At 37.9% G+C, this 15,000-nt stretch overlaps 1 protein-coding gene across 7 annotated transcripts in view; it reads right to left on the bottom strand.

Moving 5' to 3' along the window:
- The window catches only part of ntng1a (netrin g1a), a 197,376-nt gene that overhangs the window by 20,112 nt on the left and 162,264 nt on the right, over positions 1–15,000 (bottom strand). For 2 of the 7 annotated variants that reach the window (XM_047811682.1, XM_047811688.1), the window contains exons 5-6: positions 5,225–5,269; positions 1,051–1,095 (exon numbers count right to left, since the gene is read on the bottom strand). The exons of 4 other annotated variants lie outside the window; for them this stretch is intronic. In XM_047811682.1, the coding sequence (XP_047667638.1) occupies positions 1,051–1,095; positions 5,225–5,269 (90 nt within the window). The remainder of the gene's footprint in view (positions 1–1,050; positions 1,096–5,224; positions 5,270–15,000) is intronic. One more of the 7 variants, XM_047811683.1, reaches the window with a different exon arrangement.

The following is a 15,000-nucleotide window of genomic DNA, read 5'->3' as shown; positions in this document are numbered from 1 at the left end:
AATCGACTCAACAGTGATTTATTTACTCAGACAATAACACACTGCTTTATACATCTACATCCTTCTCTTTCTCTCAATCTCTCTTCTTTCCTTTTTTATCCCTTATCTCTATTTTTCCCCTTTCCCCTTTTTTTCCACATACATACAAACATACATACACACACACACACACATACACATACATACACACACACACATACAGCTTTCTATATGTTTTTTAATTATTCATAATTCTTAATCATATTCATAATTATTGTTCCTTTATTTCTCTCTTTTTCTCCTTTCACTTTCTTTATCTTTCACTTCTTTTTCATTCTTGTCTTCTATTATTACTTTTTATACATTTCTTCATATTATTTATTCATTCAACCTTATACTCTTTCTTTCTTTCTTTCTTTCTTTCTTTCTTTCTTTCTTTATGACAAATTTATGATTCACATGGGATCAAACAGCTAAACAATATTATACAATGCTTTAGTGTGCCACTTTATTTTTACTAGCTGAGTCTCCTACATCATACTGAAAGATCCGAGGAGGTTGAAAGCAAAAGACTTGTTATTCTTTGAAAATTGAGGATTGTGGGAAATTTTTTTTTTACAAGTGCTGTCTCTTAGCATGTTGGTTCAGTTGCCACATGAGACGCTGTGTATGATGTTTGCATATGATATCAATGCGAGCGCTTCCGGAAAAGCACACAAACTTTGTGCTTCATACAAGAAATGTGAAAATGCCCCTAGACCTACAGCACCTTGAGATTAGTTGATGAACTCCACATGTGCACTCAGGAACATCTGTCATTCAGTAACAAAATAAAGGTTTTGGAGCCAAATATTAAAGCGCTATTTACGAGTCCTTTAAGTGACACACCTTATTCATCCAACTAGCCCACTCTCACAGTCAGGAGCTCACTCAGGTGTGTAAAAAAACAAACAAAAGAAAAAGGAACTGGAAAATCGCAGGGTAAGTTTGATGCAAATACAGGATTAATTTCAGATTCATACAGTAGAACTTTCGCAGTAAATATCTGTATGAATCTGTTTGAACTCCTACCTCTCTGAACGGAGGACACGGTGGGCAAATCAACCTGAGGAGCTACTGCACATATTACAGAGAAACACAAAACAAACAAACAAAAAAACAAACAAACAAACATAAATAATTAAATGAAGCATGATTAATTAGACATAAATCAATTCTTATTATGACTTTAAAAGATATTTTAACACAAGCACAGTGACAATGTGAGTGTGATATGCCAACATGCTGTACACGTGAAACATTATTTACAGCTTTCCTCTTTCGGGAGTTCTTTTCATGATGAATGAGTCAAAATTGGGATTTTGTATATTATACCTATAATACATAGTATTTAGAATAAGATTACATTAAACTCAACATTTTTTTGGGTATTCAGGTATAAAAATGCACTTAATTGCACTTTATATTTCCCACAAGCCAAGCTCGAGAGACTATAGGTCTGTGGAGTATTTAGTACTGGGACAATTTCTCTCTAGAACTCTATGTTTTCCAAAGCATTATTATCTCATGCATAGCTAAAACAGTTTTCTCAATAAAGAGTAAAAACTAAGATGAATAACCAAATTATGAATGTGCATACAAATGATAATACATTATTTAAACAAAACACAAACACCACAATAATTCAAGAGCAATATATCATCAGAAGAGACCCTACAAACTCATCAATCCTGACCAAACCCTACACCATACAAACTCATCAATCCTGACCAAACCCTACACCATACAAACTCATCATTCCTGACCAAACCCTACACCCTACAAACTCATCAATCCTGACCAAACCCTACACCCTACAAACTCATTAATCCTCACCAAACCCTACACCCTACAAACTCATCATTCCTGACCAAACCCTACACCCTACAAACTCATCAATCCTGACCAAACCCTACACCCTACAAACTCATCATTCCTGACCAAACCCTACACCCTACAAACTCATCAATCCTGACCAAACCCTACACCCTACAAACTCATCAATCCTGACCAAACCCTACACCCTACAAACTCATCATTCCTGACCAAACCCTACACCCTACAAACTCATCATTCCTGACCAAACCCTACATACCGCATACTCATCATTCCTGACCAAACCCTACACCCTACAAACTCATCATTCCTGACCAAACCCTACACCCTACAAACTCATCATTCCTGACCAAACCCTACACCCTACAAACTCATCAATCCTGACCAAACCCTACACCCTACAAACTCATCATTCCTCACCAAACCCTACACCCTACAAACTCATCATTCCTGACCAAACCCTACACCCTACAAACTCATCAATCCTGACCAAACCCTACATACCGCATACTCATCATTCCTGAGCAAACCCTACACCCTACAAACTCATCATTCCTCACCAAACCCTACACCCTACAAACTCATCATTCCTGACCAAACCCTACACCCTACAAACTCATCATTCCTGACCAAACCCTACACCCTACAAACTCATCAATCCTGACCAAACCCTACACCCTACAAACTCATCATTCCTCACCAAACCCTACACCCTACAAACTCATCATTCCTGACCAAACCCTACACCCTACAAACTCATCATTCCTGACCAAACCCTACATACCGCATACTCCTCATTCCTGACCAAACCCTACACCCTACAAACTCATTAATCCTGACCAACCCCTACACCCTACAAACTCATCATTCCTGAGCAAACCCTACACCCTACAAACTCATCAATCCTGACTAAACCCTACACCCTACAAACTCATCAATCCTGACCAAACCCTACACCCTACAAACTCATCAATCCTGACCAAACCCTACACCCTACAAACTCATCATTCCTGAGCAAACCCTACACCCTACAAACTCATCAATCCTGACCAAACCCTACACCCTACAAACTCATCATTCCTGACCAAACCCTACACCCTACAAACTCATCAATCCTGACCAAACCCTACACCCTACAATTTCAACATTCCTGACCAAACCCTACACCCTACAAACTCATCATTCCTGAGCAAACCCTACACCCTACAAACTCATCATTCCTGACCAAACCCTACATACCGCATACTCATCATTCCTGACCAAACCCTACACCCTACAAACTCATCATTCCTGACCAAACCCTACACCCTACAAACTCATCAATCCTGACCAAACCCTACACCCTACAAACTCATCAATCCTGACCAAACCCTACACCCTACAAACTCATCATTCCTGACCAAACCCTACACCCTACAAACTCATCATTCCTTACCAAACCCTACACCCTACAAACTTATCATTCCTCACCAAACCCTACACCCTACAAACTCATCAATCCTGACCAAACCCTACACCCTACAAACTCATCAATCCTGACCAAACCCTACACCCTACAAACTCATCAATCCTGACCAAACCCTACACCCTACAAACTCATCATTCCTGACCAAACCCTACACCCTACAAACTCATCATTCCTTACCAAACCCTACACCCTACAAACTTATCATTCCTCACCAAACCCTACACCCTACAAACTCATCATTCCTCACCAAACTCTACACCCTACAAACTCATCATTCCTCACCAAACCCTACACCACACAAACTGATCATTACTGACCAAACCCTACTCCTTACAAACCCAACCTTCCTTAAACACTCCTTCATTATAGAAACCCATCCTTTCTATCCCACCTCTACAAACGTATCCTTTCTGAACAACCCCTTCACTGAACATATCTACCATTTCTAAACCACCCCTACACTCTACAAACAAATCTTTTCACAACAAGCCCAACACCTGACAAACTGATCTTTCTGAACCACCCCTACAGCATACAAACCCATACTTCCTGACCAACCTCTACACCCTACAAACCAATCTTTCCTGACCAATATCTACACCCTACAAACCCATATTTACTGTCAAATCCCTACACTGTATAAACCAGCCTCTTCTAACAAATCTCAACATCTTACAAACTCCTCTTTCCTGAACCACCCCTACAGCCTACAAAGCCATCCTTCTTCACCAACCCCTAGACCCTGAAAACCCATCTTTACAATTCAACCGTTACATTCTAACAACAAAACTCTATTGACAAAACCCATTTGTAATTGGCAACCTCTACATCTTATAAATCTACATTTACTGACCAGCACCTACAACTTAGACACCTATCCTTCCTGACCAAACATAGATCCTTTAATGATCAATTCCTACACACTAAACACCAACTCTTTCTGATGAACCCCCTTGCCCCCTGTAACCAGTTCATGGTTAACACAAACAAAACCCTTAAACACTGACCCCGAAACACATTCTTCATGATCTTTCCACGACACTCTGCTCACCCATCTTTATTGACCAACATCCTAAACCCCCATTCTTTAAGAATAACCTTACATCCTATACCCAACATACCCATCCATCACAACCAACTCGTATGTCTTTGTCACCCATTGTTAGGATTAATCCTGACACCCTACATATTGACTAATGACCAACTGCTACACAATACCACCACCTCCTTCACTATAAACCACCCCCTTTATTATAGTCACTGATGATAATTACTTTAGTTCTTTGTGATGTCTCGACCATATGTACCCATTCTTTACCACTGACCTCACAGTACACCCCAAACACCTGCTTAATTGGTATGGCCTATTTTATGTTCAGTGTTCCTACACTCTTTATACCAAACTTTCATAGTTGACCCCCATCACCCTACAAACCAAATGTCTCCAAGATTTTTGCTGCACTTGTTACATTTTTCCTCTATTCTTTATCTGTGCTGAAAAGAAAATCGAGACTCTGCACAGTCCCCCTGCAAAATAATGAAGTCTCAAAGTGTGCTGAAACTGGAGCAAGTGTGTATGTGTGTGTGTCTGTGCAGGAAAAGAGGTCTGCTGTTTCGTATAGCTGTATCTCATTGCTGCTTTCAGACTTGTCAGAGTGCCTCGTGCAGGAGTGAGACAGAAGGAAGAAAGCAAAAACAAGTTTGACCAGTTGGAGGTTGTCAAGACTTTCGCCTGACAGCACAGCAAACAAGAACCCCTACTAAAAATTGGCAGGCTGAATCTCTGGTGATTTCATTCAACTCAGTACAGACTGCTGTGTGTGGCAGATCTGGGGGTAAAAAAAGAAAAAAATAAATAAACAAAGGAAACAGTATTTTGTCTGAGTTGGAAGTGTATCCTACCTTGATTTCGGTTAGCAACACCTAGAGATGAAACATTCTGCCGGACTGTATGCAATCAGGAGAGACGAGGAGTTGTTAGAATAGACCTTATTGTGTGATCAATCAGATGCACTAAAAATGGATCTAGGTTGGACCAGGTGGACACAGACATGGCTAAACACACACACACAGCTATGGCTTGGGTTTTGCAAAACTCTCTTGCACGACAGGGAACCGCCAAACCTGACAGAAAACAAGCAGTAGATGCATCCCAAAACCAGTCGCGCATGTTCATTGTATGTAATTTGATATGTTTCATGGCTTTCTTGGCATCAGATGGGATGAAAAAAGAGAAGAGGGGAATGACCTAGCGTCAGTGAGTTTGTGCGACGCTAGTCGAGATCGCTATGTTGATCTGCATGCCTTGCACAACGTCTGCCTCTATATTTAGAAAACCTGCACTTCAATTCATCAAATTGATTATTCAATCGATATCTAATTACGCGACATTTCTGGAAGAAAGAATAACAATGAATTAGCAGAGTGAGAAGGCGCCGGTGGGCGCTAATGACGGATCTTCGTAATTACATACAATTCTTCATTTCCTCCAAGAGAGGGCGGAAATGCTAGACGGCTAGGGATGAAGAAGTCTCCTGTCAAGCTCAGTAGCATAAAAAAAACAACTCTGTCCAAACTCTCAGTCACTGTGAGCTAATAATCATGAATTTCCTCATGCCTGAGCCCCAGTATGTGGTTTTATGCTACCAGTGCAGTGAGAGAAAATCCTGCTCTTGTTTAAGGTGATGTTTCTTTTATTATATGATGCACCTGATCGATGGATTCATGGGTGCAAGATAACTTATTTTCTTTTAGTTCAAGCTTTGATTATAAAGTGTAAAATGTAAAATAAAAACAAATAAAACTTATAACTGATGTCAAAGTAATAAAGCGTTATGGATAGGTAATGCTAATACTGAAAAAAAAAAACATGTGAATGGTGCAAGCTAACGTCTTCTTTCCTTTAGACGGACTCATTCTTTTCTCCCTTTTTTTTACATGCTCTCAAATTAAGAAGTGCATACACCCTTAAAAATATTTAACCAGTAAATTAGTGATTTGAAACATCAAATCTTTGGCTAATTGTGTTATTACATTTTGTTTTTCATGCTAGTAGAGTATGCTAAATGTATTATATATAGCTAAGCTAAGGTAAGCTATGGTATATAGCAAAGTTATATACCTTAGCTCTATATATATATATATATATATATATATATATATATATATATATATATATATATACAAAGTCATTTAGCATTGGTAGGTAAGGTAATCTAAGCAACAGTAAATATCAAACTTGTTAGAAGAATCCCTAAAAGGAAACTCCCAGGACAAATTCTGGCAACTCCCACTAACTAACACCACAAACCCCCACATCAAAATGAAAAACTGGGCAGGTTGACAGTTAGCATGTACTTAAACTCTAAAACATGGTGAGTATAGATCTAATAAAGTAATAAAATTATCTATTGCTGGATTACACCGACTAAGAAGGGCCTTTTAAAAAGTAATGGACATCAATGGAAACATTTTTCTTGCCAAGAAAGAGTTTCAGGACTAAGTAATTAATCAATGCAGGAAAGTGTTGGAAGTGCAGACGCTTATGTTTAGCAGCTGAATCTAAAGGAAAAAGAAACACCAACTGTGCAGAGAGCAGAGAGGACACACTTAACCATTCAACCTCATTCTCTCAAAAACGCTGAGCATATGGATGAGTATTTCAGTCGTATAGCTTTCTGTAACGCTCTCGTCACGCTTACATTCCCCCGAGGACCCGAAGACGGGAAAACACAGGCCGAAAAAAAACAAAAAAACAAATGAAACAAAACAATTCCTCCGAAGCTGAATTAGAACCTGATAGCTCGATGCTCACACGCCTGTATGATTTGTTTATTTTTGTTGTGTGAAAATTAAAAAAAAAAAAACAGGTAAAATCATCTTAAAGAGGAGCGACTGCGTTTAATCAGCGCCACTCCTTTAATGGAATGCAATCCTGTACAGCGTCTTAAAATATTAATTTTGCCCTAATACCCACAATAGGCAGGTCTCGGCAAAGCTTAATAAGCGGGAGATAGAATTGAGAAAAGTCAATAAGGAATTCAATTATGCTTACAAAGAAACTGCAGTGTTCATTTATTTTCTATTTTTTTTCCATCGGCGGGTTCACGCATGCTCGAGTGTAATCTCGCTGTCCTCTAGGACGCCAATCGCTCGGCTGCCTGTCTGTACTGTAGCTCAGGCTGAGTGTTGGGTTGAGTTTTTGCTCAGTAAACACATTCATACACATACTACGCTTGGTGAGAAAACAATCGGTGACTGATTGGTGTGTGTGTGTGTTTGTTTGTGTGTGCGCGTGTGAGGCTGGATGATAAATCCGTCCTCTCTTAACCTTTGTTTTTCCACCGACATAGTGATCATCTTGGCTGTATTTACACTGTAAATAAACGGCTGTGAAAATTAATAAATAAATAAATGCATAAATGCATAAATGAATGAATGAATGAATGAATGAATGAATGAATGAATAAATAAATAAATAAATAAAATTCCTTTTCCATAACACTGGAGGACTGAAACTGAGGAACTCATCCGGCATCCTTGAGGTCAATGACAGCTTCAAGGGATGTGGACTGTATGAGTGTAATTTGTGGTTGTGCCACATGACACTTAAAGCTGTATAAAGGATGCTGGAGTCATAATGAATGAATGAATGTATTAAGTGTTGTAAAATAATTAAAATCTACCTGTTGGAATTATATATATATATATATATATATATATATATATATATATATATATATATATATATATATATATATATATATATATATATGTCATTATACAAGACAACATAAAATGAGATATACATACTGTAAGACTACATAAAATGCTGGATCAAGTGCTATTTTTGAAGCTGTTTTAGAAGGACAAGTGATTCGGTTAAACCCAGAGATTAATGGGGTTCATTACAGATCATTCATGCAGTATTATATATTTGACAGGAAAAAAAAAAAATAATTAAATAAAGGCGGTGACTTCTACACACAAAACCTCTGCAAACATCAGAGGCATAAATTCCACACAGGTCATTTAAATAACCTGAATTTTAAAGGCAGAAGTCTGTGAATAATAATAATAATAATAATAATAATAATAATAATAATAATAATAATAATAATAATAATAATAACATTATCATTGTTGTTGTTGTTATAATAATAACAACAGTAATAATAATAACAATTATTATTATTATTATTATTATTATTATTAATAATAATAATAATAATAATAATAATAATAATAATAATAATAATAATAATAATAATAATACTTTTGAATAAAAAAGAAACAATAAAAAAAACACTTTTATTTATCCAGTCTGCATTTTCAAACCCTGAAATTTTTTCATTTATTTACTTTCATTATATAATATTTATTAAATTTAATTGACTTTAACTCAAGTAACATACAGAAGCCTTAGAGATGTAAACTCCACACAGGTGTTTTTAATAATCTGAATTCAACAGCCAGAAATTTAACTCAATCACGTGTGCGACCCGACTCTGAATACAAGGAACGTTAAAAAATATTGACGCCGCATTCTAACCTAAGCCAAAACTCTGAATACGGCCCTGTGGCTTGTACTGTCATAGATATAAATCACTTTAAATAAATAAATAAATAAATAAATAAATAAATAAATAAAAATCCTAAATAAATTCTGGGAAATTATAATATTTTATTCATTTGCAAAAAACGCATCGTTTAAAAGACCTGTATGTGAAAGCTGCTTAATGTATTGGCACCCCTTTACCATCTTCCTCATTGCAAAGTGAGCAAATATTAATTACTGAATTACTTCTACACTTATCATTGCACTGATATCACAGTTATGATGTAGGAACACCTATAAACTTACAAATTAGTGTTCGATTAGCTTGTCCTGACTTGAACGTTTTGCATTTTAGCGAGAATTCATTCCCAGGTAGAACATTTGTACTTGCAAAGGCATAAGATGTTTAATAAGTGTTGGTGGAATAGCAGGCTGTGTGGATGAACGTGTGCATGAACATGTGGATGAACGACGGTAACGGCTCAAGGGAGAACATGGAAAGAACACAGCAGCGCATGCAACTAACACAAAGATACACACACACACACACACGCACACACACACAACACACACAAACAGTAATGGAGGGTGAAAGACTGGGAGAATGGAAGGACGTCCACTTGGTTGTCCTCTGTCATTCATTTCTTTCTCACATCCTCATGTCTATGTCCTAAACTCTGTAGCATAGTTTGTTTAAGACTTTCAGGTTGTTTGTATTCATCCACACACATCATGGTGTTCTCTACACAAGTATTTCAGAAATATTTGAAGCTTTTAAGAAAGTTCCAGAAACCTTGGCTTAGACAGATATAGACAGATCATAATACAGCATCAAGTACTACAAAGATCTTTCTCTCATTAACTACAGCTTTATTCACCCATATCTATATAGAGCCCTGGGGTTGTGCACGTGGCCAGTAGAACCTTTTCCCTCACAAAATTCAAGTAGCAATGTTATACCTTATTTTATTGTTGGCTCCTGTCGATCACTTCAGTTTATTCATTCAAATAAATAAAAAATTATTAGAATTTGCATTATCTTGAGGGCAATAAACTGAAGAAAATTTCAGAAAAGATCAAAGAGATGATTCCGTTTGTGGAAAACTGAAATGATTTTACATCCAACACAACACAGAGCTGTCGTTTGTGTAGTAATACGTTTATATTAAGTTTTAATTTGGTACAATGTTGTAGTCTAAATTTGTTAATGAGAAGAAGAAGAGAGAAGAAGAGAAAAGTAGAAGAAGAGAAGAAAAATAGAAATAAGAAGAAGAAAAAGAAGAGTAGGATAAGTAGGAGAAGAAGAAGACAAAGAAGGTGAAGAAGAAGAAGGAGAAGAAGAAGAAGAAGAAGAATAGGAAGACAAAGAAGAAGAAAAAGAATAGGAAGAGAAAGAAGAAGAAGAAGAAGAAGACAAAGAAGAAGAAGAAGATCGACAACAACAAGGCCTTAGACTGGAAGAACCCTATTGAACTCCTTTCAGTGAATCCTTTAAAATTATTTTTTATATAGAGTTCTACATACAAAGAAAATCCATCTCTCCTTCCTTCCTTCCTTTGTTCCTTCTCTTCCTCCCTCCTTCACTTAAATCCCTTCCTTCCTAAGTTCCTTCCTTCCTTCCTACTGTACAGTACTTTTCTTCATACACTAATGTTACTGAGTGATTTTGAAGTCCAGACCTATCATTTTTTTTGACCGTAATCTATCAACTAAATTTCTACAACTACAGACTTTCCTGAACTTTCTCCTTGACACCAGAAAGCCTCTACATTTCTGACCTGATAAAAAAAAACTGCACCATCTTTACAGTTAAATCGTACAGAAAGCTCCGTTTACATCAGGTCACCAGATCTTACTGTGATTATCAGCATCATCCATCATCCACATCAGTCTGTCTTATCATCTGAGGTACAGTCAGTTACGGAGCTCATAAACGAGACTCGTCCTCGTCTCTACGCTCTATCTGCTCCGGGGGCAAAACAATCGCTGATTCATTCACTGATTTCTGTTCTGTTGGTTTGTTATTAAAACAACAATTCAAATTTAATCTGTCGTTTAAACGTATTATGACGTCGTCCGTCGTCATGGACACAGAGCGTAAGTCTATCCGAAACTTTAACTTTTATAAAGACGGAATTAAAACAAGATGTTTTCATTTTTTACACCTTTTTAAAAATAAGACGACAAATTAGCATATATTATCGCGGACAATTCGAATTCATCAAAAAGAAAACAAACAAACAGAAATTTCAGTTTCAAATATAATATTTACTAGAAATCGAGTCTGAGATCTGAACTAAATTTAAACTAGATGTGTAAAGTTCGTCGCAACAAACTTTGATGTTGGCTTTGACGAGGCAAGTATTCGCAAAGGCTGGTGCTTTTCGGAGGCAAGTGGACATAAGGGTCAGTGTTATTTTTAGAGGCAAGTGGCCATAAGGGTCAGTGTTACTTTTAGAGGCAAGTGGACATAAGGGTCAGTGTTACTTTTAGAGGCAAGTGGACATAAGGGTCAGTGTTACTTTTAGAGGCAAGTGGACATAAGGGTCAGTGTTATTTTTAGAGGCAAGTGGACATAAGGGTCAGTGTTACTTTTAGAGGCAAGTGGACATAAGGGTCAGTGTTACTTTTAGAGGCAAGTGGACATAAGGGTCAGTGTTACTTTTAGAGGCAAGTGGACATAAGGGTCAGTGTTACTTTTAGAGGCAAGTGGACATAAGGGTCAGTGTTACTTTTAGAGGCAAGTGGACATAAAACTTGTGAAATCTAGTGGAGCGCTAGGGGGCCAAAACATTTGGAGGCCTTATTGTGCTGAGTGTTTTGATATCACATGCCCATGTTGTGCAAATTTTTTATTTTCACATGACATCACGTCTCGTCATGTGACATCATCAGAATAACCGTGAGGAAGTTCCCCTCATTGTTCTGAGTGATTTGATATGTCACATGTCCATGTTGTAAAAAAAAAAAAAGTTTTTTGATTTTGCTTATATATTGGGGGCGGGGCTGCGACACAACCGAAAGGCCAGTCGGTACACCAATTTAAACCTTTGTTCAGAGTATCACCCTAAACGATCTGGCCGAGTTTGGTGTAGAGAGTTCGAAAGCTTGCCGAGTTATAAACCTCCAAATTTTATAATGGGAGTCTATGGGAAAAAATGTCATTTTGAGACCCGGTACCGGAAGTACCGGTACTCGGATCGCTTAGAAAAGTAATAGCAATAAACGTGTGACGAGGGTCTAAAACATATCCGAATTTGGTGCATGTGGCTCGAAAGCCCTAGAGTTACTCTTGATATCTTTTTGTCTAAGCTTAAATAAGAAAACAGAATGTTGGCTTCTACAAAGCGACATAATGAGTATTATTTTTTATTACTTATTCAGACAGTTTATAAAACGATGTTACATATGAAATGAATGAAAAATCTATTCAACATGACGATGAGGTTGATCTTTCCTCATGACATTTGACCCCTAGATCTTGCTATTTGATTGGCCCGGGGCCTGGCTGTGAGGGAGAGAGCTAATTATCTGCCCGAGCGTGCCGATCACAACGCATAGATTTCTCACTCGGATTTAAAATAGAATTGGGTCAGTAAACACGATCTCGCTCCTCCACCCGATATGCGGTTTTAAGGTTTATCCTTCACTTCCCCACATTATTAAGGTGGATATTTACCAGACCGGTGCTATTACAGAGCGATTTTCTGTGACGGGTAAAAAAGGAACAAACACGACTCCTGCGAAGGGCCGGAATTGAATCTGTGCTCCGTGTGGAGAACGGAGGCGTGTTTGCGCACCCTGCAGAGAAAGATCCAGAAGAATCCCCGAGAGAAAGGTGGTTTGATGTGGAAACAGCTGGTCTCTAGATGCACTTTGACTCGCTCAATATTTCTCTGGCTGCTGTTCTGCTATTGAGCCTCCCAGCTGCTGTAACTCGAGGCCCCCGGCTGGACTAGATAATGCCGCATTGCTCATATTAAAATGACCTTTTCCTCGTCGAGCTCGTGGAGACGGCTCGAGCTTCAATAAGTGCCTGTGTGTGTGTGTGTGTGTGTGTGTGTGTGTGTGTGTGTGTGTGTGTGTGTGTGTGTGTGTGTGCGCGCGCACACCCCATTTATTTATTTATAATACAAAATGAAAAAATATATATAAGTATATATAGAAATATAGTTCTCTAAGTAAATATATAATTTAATAATAGATCAAAAATGAATAAAATAAATCAAGGGGCTTCGGTATCACCTGACAGAAGCACATGGATGGCGCTAAGCTAGCTACACTAAGCTGTAATTAACTTGTGTTGAACAAAAAGTGCACACATGAGACTTTGTGTAATCCGTCAGGCTTAATAAATGAAAGTAAATTGTTATGTCATTTCCCTCACTGAAGAAGGCACACGCACGCACACACACACACACACACACACACACACACACACACACACACACACACACACACACACACACACACACACACACACACACACACACACACACACACACACACACACACACACACACACACACACACAGATAGACACACAAACCCAGACACACAAAAACACACACACAGACAGACACACAAACACACAGACACACAAAGACACAAAAACACACAAACACACACACACACACACACACAGATAGACACACAAACACACACACCCAGACACACAAACACACACATAGACAGACACACAAACACACAGACACACACAAACACACACACACACACACACAGATAGACACACAAACACACAGACACACAAACACACAAACACACACACACACACACACCCAGACACACAAACACACACACAGACAGACACACAAACTCACAGACACACACAAACACACACACACACAATTACACACACACACACACACGCACACACACACAGACAGACACACAAACACACACACACAGACAGACACACAAACATACACACAATTACACACAGACACACAATTACACACAGACACCCAGACACACAAACACACGCACACACAGACAGGCAGACACACACACACCCAGATATACAGACAGGCACGCGCACACACGCACACACACACACACACACGCACACACACACACACACACACACACACACACACACACACACACACACACACACACAGACACACACACAAACACACACACAGACAGACACACAAACACACACACAAACACACCCAGACACACAAACACACGCACACACAGACAGACAGACACACACACCCAGATATACAGACAGGCACGCGCACACACACACACACACACACACACACACACACACACACACACACACACACACACACACACAAATGATATTTGTGTATATATACTGAAAGAGAATCTTACAGATAAAAGCCGTATTTTGGATTAGATGTTTGATGTATGGATAGAAATAAATATATATTTCTTCGGTTTAAAATACAGTACAAGTTGAGGGGTCACTTTGGACCATAACACTTCTACATAATACTGTATATAATAATACTAATAATTAATGATTTGTTTTATTAAATATAAAAGCTTCAGTACATTTGGATGAAACTACGGTGTATATGTTCAAACTCCAGCCAGTTTGGCCCAAAGATTGTGTTTTAATCCCAATTCTGTCCAAAATACAGTTCATTTACTGTAAATTAGACTTAAAATGTAAGAATGACAGTCGATTCTATCTACAGTACGGTTATTTTAAACTAAATTACAGCCAAATTGTAAAAACAAACAAACAAACAAACAAACAAACAAACAAAAATTGCTAAAGATTTAGATTAATTTAATTTTAAACATTACATTTTTTTATTCTGTTTCTATACTTATCTAAAGTTGCTTTGAGACAATGTGAACTGTTAAAAGTGCAATACAAATAAAACTCTCCAATAATTCTATATTACAAGAATATAGAAACCCAAGAAGACCTTTAAGGGTCAAATCCGAACCGATTCTGTTTCTATCGACCCTGCAAACACTGTGCATCAAATGACCCTTTTCGTCTTCCACTTCCCATACATGGTCATGGTATTTCCTGTTTATGCTATTAGCAATTGTTCTGTTAGTCATTGTTTTTATTTTTTTTCTTGTCACCTTTCTCATTAAGGAACGTTACAAC

The sequence above is a fragment of the Tachysurus fulvidraco genome, chromosome 3 (genome assembly GCF_022655615.1).
Source record: "Tachysurus fulvidraco isolate hzauxx_2018 chromosome 3, HZAU_PFXX_2.0, whole genome shotgun sequence".
NCBI lineage: Eukaryota > Metazoa > Chordata > Actinopteri > Siluriformes > Bagridae > Tachysurus > Tachysurus fulvidraco.
Note: the sequence above shows the minus strand (reverse complement) of the source record. Positions and strands in the feature narration are given on the sequence as shown.